General features: G+C 37.1%; 2 protein-coding genes across 2 annotated transcripts in view; one reads left to right on the forward strand and one right to left on the reverse strand.

Annotated features, from left to right (window-relative positions):
• Nucleotides 1-2,227, reverse strand: part of slc15a4 (solute carrier family 15 (oligopeptide transporter), member 4) — a 47,653-nt gene extending 45,426 nt beyond the window's left edge. Inside the window, exon 1 of the mRNA XM_015397965.1 lies at nt 2,083-2,227. The gene's annotated coding sequence lies outside the window, so the exon portion shown is untranslated. The remainder of the gene's footprint in view (nt 1-2,082) is intronic.
• A 194-nt stretch (nt 2,228-2,421) lies between these two features.
• glt1d1 (glycosyltransferase 1 domain containing 1) overlaps nt 2,422-6,464 on the forward strand; it is a 45,357-nt gene continuing 41,314 nt past the window's right edge. Inside the window, exons 1-3 of the mRNA XM_015397968.1 lie at nt 2,422-2,804; nt 5,530-5,681; nt 5,793-5,898. Of these exons, the coding sequence (XP_015253454.1) occupies nt 2,737-2,804; nt 5,530-5,681; nt 5,793-5,898 (326 nt within the window). The 5' untranslated portion in view covers nt 2,422-2,736. The remainder of the gene's footprint in view (nt 2,805-5,529; nt 5,682-5,792; nt 5,899-6,464) is intronic.

Here is a 6,464-nt window from a genome sequence, read left to right on the forward strand (position 1 = left end):
AGAATGACGACCCCCATTCTGACCTGCTCGTCCGATTCAATTTGCATGTTTCTAAGCAAAAACAAGGCTTTGTTTTTTGGTCCACTCTATAAAGCCTCAAACTCAACGAGAATCCTGACATTTGAATTGAGAAAGCTTCCTGGATGGGGAGCGAAACGTCTTCAAAATTGGAAACAAAGTCCAGAGGATTGTTTTTTTTATTTTTTTGGAGTCTCTCCATGGCCTTGCTCCATCTTATCTTTCTGAGTTGCTGCACCTTCATGCACCGGTCAGCCGATCAGCTGCTTCTTGAGGTGCCAAAAACTAAACGGTAGCTTAGGGGCGACCGTGCTTTCTCTGTGGCAGTTCCAAAAATGTGGAACGACCTTCCATTGCAAATTAAATTGACTACTTCTTTGTCTGATTTTAAATCACTCTTAAAACTCATCTTTGCCTTGGCTTTCTAAACTGTGTAAGATGTTGATTTTAGTCTGTGATACATTAGATTTAATTACTTTTGTTTTTATTTTATTATAGATTTTATAGTTCTGATTTAGTTTTTCATGCTTGTATGGTTCTTTGAGTCTTTGTAATGGTGTTATGTTGTTTCACTATACAGCACTTTTGGTACTTTGAGAAATTTTAAAGTGCTTTAAAAAAAAGTTGGATTGGATTGAATTGGATATACACTTTCTAAGGTCCACATTCGCTATAATCCTTTGCTGCTGTAACACCACAATTTCCCTATTGTTAGACAATAAAGGGATTTTCCAATCTATTCTATTCTCATCCATCCATCCATCTTCTTTCATTTATCCGGGTTCGGGTCGGGGGGGTATCAGCTTTAGTAGAGAGGCCCAGACGTCCCTCTCCCCAGCCACTTGGGCCAGCTCCTCTGGGGGAATCCCAAGGCGCACCCAGCCAGCCGAGAAACATAGTCCCCCCAGCGTGTCCTGGGTCTCCCTCTGGGTCTCCTCCCAATGGGACGTGCCTGGAACACCTCACCAGGGAGACGTCCAGGAGGCATCCTAACCAGATGCCCGAACCACCTCAACTGGCTCCTTTCGATGTGGAGGAGCAGAGGCTCTCCCTGGGCTGCCACCTTATCATGGTGGAGGGGTTTGATTGTCCCAATGACCTTAGGAGCTATGCGGTCTGGGCGCTTTATGCCCCCTAGTAGGGTCACCCAAGGCAAACAGGTCCTAGGTGACGGACCAGACAAAGAGCAGCCTAAATACCTCTAATGAAAAAAAATGGACCTAATGTTAACTCGCCCGGATCAGGGTCATTTGGGCCTTACTCTGGAGCCAGGCCTGGAGGTGGGGCACGCTGGCCAGCGCCTTGTGGCCAAAGCCCAAAGGGGAAACAGGGGTCCCCCTTCCAATGGGCTCACAACCTGTAGGAGGGGCCAAAGGGGTCGGAGCAATGTGTGATAGGTGGCAGTCGAGGGCTGGGGCCCTAAGCGTTCTGATCCTCGGCTGAAGAAGCTATTCTATTCTATTCTATTCTATTCTATTCTATTCTATTCTATTCTATTCTATTCTATTCTATTCTATTCTATTCTATGTTACCCAGGTAGACATGTTTACATTCTATAAGTGATATATTTATAAAATTACTCAAAATTTTAAATACATTTCACATATTAAAATATCATAAAAAAGTTGAAACCAACCAAAGCAATGACATTTTAAAATTAAAGATTCTGGGGACCTGGTGGCTCAGTTTGTGTCCACTTGCAAAAATATTTGATCCAAAACAACAAATTAACATATTCACGACGACCTAACTTAAATTAAGTTAGGTTAATTAAGTTAGGACCTAACTTACATTAAGTTTATTGTTTCTTTTTTGGACATTACCATAAAACTTTTAGCAAACGTTTTCTAAAGATATTTTACCCTGTCTTTGTCACATGCATAAACACGAATAACTTACTTGCTTTTAAGTACTTTTGTTAGACTAATTTATCCCAGATATCTCCCCAGCAATGAGGCAAACATTTAAGCATAATAATAACATTTAGCAACATGAGGTATCTTCCAAAATAAAGCAACTGTTAATGCTGTACTGTAAATACGTAAGCGTGTTGTTTTACATTACCTTGAATTAATTAAACTCTTTTCTTCGTCACTCCAGTTAAAGTTATCCGCTCAAGCGTTTAGTTTCTCCTGTTAGAAGCAAATACTTTAGCAAATGAGAAGTGTAGCCTAACAACAACAGTGTCACAGTCCTGTCCCGTGACACAGCGCTCATTACAAGCAGCAACACTCAGGTTCCATGGAAACCGATCATTAAATGAAGCCCGAAGGGATGGTCCATTCAAAAAGGGTTCGACAGGCACATCCCTATGAGTTGGAAGTCTGGAGATTTAGCGCATGCGGCGTACTGCCGCTAAGAGGAAGTGCTTTGCTGCGGTTTTAACTTTTTTTTTTCTTGAAGTTGTTCGAGTTATGAATATTGGCCTGTATATCTGGTCGAGTCATGAATATTGGCCATGACAAAAAAAAAAAATAATGCCTGCATAATGGTAGAGTTCTGCTCTTCTTACCGGCATTTGTTTCCGGGGGACGATATCAGAGACGGACTTGTAAACATTTGAAGCGTGTTTCGCTGCAACCTGGATGAGAAACATGTTCTATTAGCTTTTACCCTACGTGCACTTTACGGGAATGCATCCAGGAAATGTAATAGTACCCGGAGAGCTGAAACTCAGAGGTGTTGCCTGCTGTGTCATTTACCAGCTACAGAGGAGATATGAAATTACTATTTTTAGCCTGCCTAAGCCCCAAAACAGGGAACTTCACGACAGCTGAGAGAATAAGGTAATCATTAACGAGTTTGATTTGCTGGGGATTATCGATCTGATGCTACCTCATTTAAATCTGCCGTCGGTTATGTGAAGGAGCTCGTCTTGTGGTTATTCCCTCCTTAAATGCAAAGCAGTTGTGATTAACCATCCGTAAACTAATAATGCCATCCGTCAAAGTGGCTTTATGGCCGCTGTTACTTTCAAACCTGTGACAGCGAAAGTACTCACATCCTTTATTTGAGCGAAACTGTGTTTGGATTTGTTCTGTAGAACTGCGTGCTTTGAAATGTCATCTGACTGAATTCCCTTAATTATTGTACTAAAACCTCATAAGGTATTGGAAGCCCTGAATGCAAAATAGTGACACTTACATAACCTAATAAAGACCTATTGCCATGTGTGATTAGGTCGTTTGCAATGTTTTTTTTTAGGTGTGGCAATTGAGCAGTATATTATTTGCATTACAAATTATATCAACTGATTAATCATTAGACAATAAGTAAATTGTTTGATAAAAATAACAATAAATTTTATTTGTAATGCACTTTACATTTTGGAAAAATCTCAAATTGCTGCAGGTAAAATCATCATAGAAAGGTAAAAGCAAAAAATTAAAAAACTAAACATCATTGTAAAACATATATAAATACATAATGCAATACATGCATATGTATTTTAGTAATCAAACTATAAACTTATACTGTATGTGGTAGTTAAAAATGGAGACTTTTAACTAATACATTGAATACAAATTAAAATATGAAATAATTCAATTTTAATTTTAAACTATGCTGTAAACCTGTCATTATTCTTGTATTTATTTTGTCTCTTCCTTATTTATCCTTCCTGCATCATTCTGTCATGCTGGTTGATAAATAAACCTTAACATTTGATTGGTTAGTTTAACTGCAGACCAATGAACAAACATTAATTACTTGAAACGTTATATGTACTTTAAATATTTTAATAAATTTCACATTTAATTGCTTTTTATTCAATAGTGTTTTTGTTAAAGTGTAGAAAAGAAGATATACTAGACAGTCTGCTGTTATATTGTTTATTAAATTGCAGTGGTTTTGGGCCTTGATATGAAAAAGGACTGTGCTGATTCTCAAGTATAATCACATTTGTACAAAACATAGTTTTTGAATCACAGAGGCATTTATAACAATAGTAAGATAATGACTTCTTAACTCTAGCCGTTTTGGTGTCAATAATACACGGCACTTAGAATGGGTTGGGGGGGGGTGTGTTGCAGCTGAAGTGCAGATTTAAACATATTTCTATGCAACAGTAAACATAAAATGCTATGACGATGCTCTCTGGAGGTTAAAACTAAATAGACCTTAGGAGGGAAACATATTAAAGCTTATATTATGTGCTGAGGTCAATCATAATAAAATTTCATTTTTTGGTTTAAAAAAAAAAAAAAAAAAAATTATTTTTAGCAGGATTACACAACTGTAATATAAAGATTTTATTTTTATTTTTTTAGTTCAATAAGAGCATAAGAATGTAAACTATTGATTGATTGACTTTATTGATCTCACAGTGGAGAAATGTATGTACTCGTTACATCAACTCAAATAGAGAAGAAGAATGTATCATAGGTATCAAATAGTAAATTGCACATTATAGATTGCACAATTTTTTGCCGTTGTAGTGTCGCAATGTAGTCTGGCTGCAGCAGGGATGAATGACCTGTGGTAGCGCTCCTTTTTACAAACAGGGTTTAAAAGTCTCTCACTAAAGGAGCTGCTCAGCTCCTCTACAGTTTGGTTTTCCATGATGGATGTAAGCTTGGACAGCAGCCTCCTCTCAGCCACTTCCTCCACTCCAGTCCAGAGCACAGCCTGGGACAGAAACAGCCTTTCTCACTAGTTTGTTCAGTCTCTTTAAAATAAAAGAAAGAAGACTGAAGAAACATCAACATTTGAAATGCCAATAAGATAAAAACTTACAATGTTTATTGGTAACCATACTCCTAAACAAAACTGTCAGACAAATCCATGAAAATATTAATAATAAAAGATAATGGGCATATTATTAAATGAGATTTAATGTTGTTTCTGTAGCCTGCTTGTTTGTGTTATAGCTAAAGAATTGACAACTTTTCCTGTGGCTTTTAAACTATTTTAAACCACAAAATACATTTCTACAGAAGGCCTAAAATAAATAAAAATAGGTATTGGTAATGGCTGGCAACAGCTCTTGCTAAAAGTTCTCTGCAAATCCAAAATTCGTCTTTATTTTATTATCTTACATTTTGTGTGAAAATAAAACGACAACAAAAAATCAAAGAAATTCGGTAGTGTTGCACTTACACCTACTACTGTACATCCAAACAAGCTGTTGCAGGTAATGGAAAGAAAGGGAATTCATACAATATGCAAATTTTAAAAAGTCTTGCTAAAATATGCCAAAACCCCCCCTTTTTTTTTTTTTTTTACATGTATTTCTGTTTTTATATTTTGAGTCTTTTTAGATATGATTAATAAGAATGAAATTGTTGCTTTATTGTGAATGATGTACTTCTATGATCATGTCTTAAACTCAGGCTAAATAGTGACTCCCACATATTATTCGACTGAAATTTGACCCTCTTTAAATTAGTTAACTGTTAAATGGTATATGAAGTGAACAATTTAACAAAAAAGGATATTATAACACCAAACTATGACTGAAAGTTCTCCTTACCCGCATGTTTTTTTGTGTGTGTGTGTGTTTGTGTGTGAAAGATCTCACATTGAATCAGCAGGACACATCTGTGAACTACGAGACGTCGCAGATTTTCAGTCTCCGTCTGACGTGGCGCATCTACTGTCCCAGAACCCTCCATTCGAGGGGGCGCTGGCCATTCATCTTTTCAAAGCGGGCAGACTTCTCCTGGGTAAAGACTTTTGCATCAATGATCCAATCTTACTTTGATGCTGATCTAAAAAACTCAATGGGAGTTACACTTCTTATAAAATGTCTTTGTATTTTTTTTCCTTTGAACCAGACATCCATTTACCCTTCGGGGTGGTTTTTGGGGGAACAGACATAAATGAAGATGTGAAAGATGAGCAGAAGCGTGTGGTTATGGAGCAGGTGCTGCTGAAAGCCAGGTGATCTTACTGCTAACCGCAATTTAAAAAAGCTTGGTTCCACAAGAACTGCAGTACTTGTAGTCCAGTCAGAGTTTTATATGAACCTCTATTTGCTTTAGCACTGTTTTTATCAGTCAGACTTCTGTCTTTAGCTTAATGTAACTTAACATGTTTTTCTCACACCCCCTTTTTTTTTTTAGCTGGCAACATCTTGAAGTGCGAACAGGAAGTAAACGCTACTCTTATGATTTTAAATCAACATCTAACAACATTCAATCGTGTGATTTTTCTCTTTGAGACATTTAATATTAGAGATGGAATGGTTTAGAAAATCCACAATTTTCTTCCTGTTTCTGTTTTCTCAAAATTCCAGAAATGCCATAAAACATATTGGATAATTCACACCGGGTTTTATTAGGGGTGTGCAAAATAATCGTCATGACGATGCATCGCGATTCTAATTGTTGTGATCTACTGCATCGATTCTTGATGCCAAGTATCGATTCTTAATTAACAAAAAGGATAAAATTAAATACATGAATGGTTGACGCACATCAGCCAAAAACAAGTGGAATACAACTTTC

The sequence above is a fragment of the Cyprinodon variegatus genome, unplaced genomic scaffold (assembly GCF_000732505.1).
Source record: "Cyprinodon variegatus isolate N-32 unplaced genomic scaffold, C_variegatus-1.0 Scaffold900, whole genome shotgun sequence".
Taxonomy (NCBI): domain Eukaryota; kingdom Metazoa; phylum Chordata; class Actinopteri; order Cyprinodontiformes; family Cyprinodontidae; genus Cyprinodon; species Cyprinodon variegatus.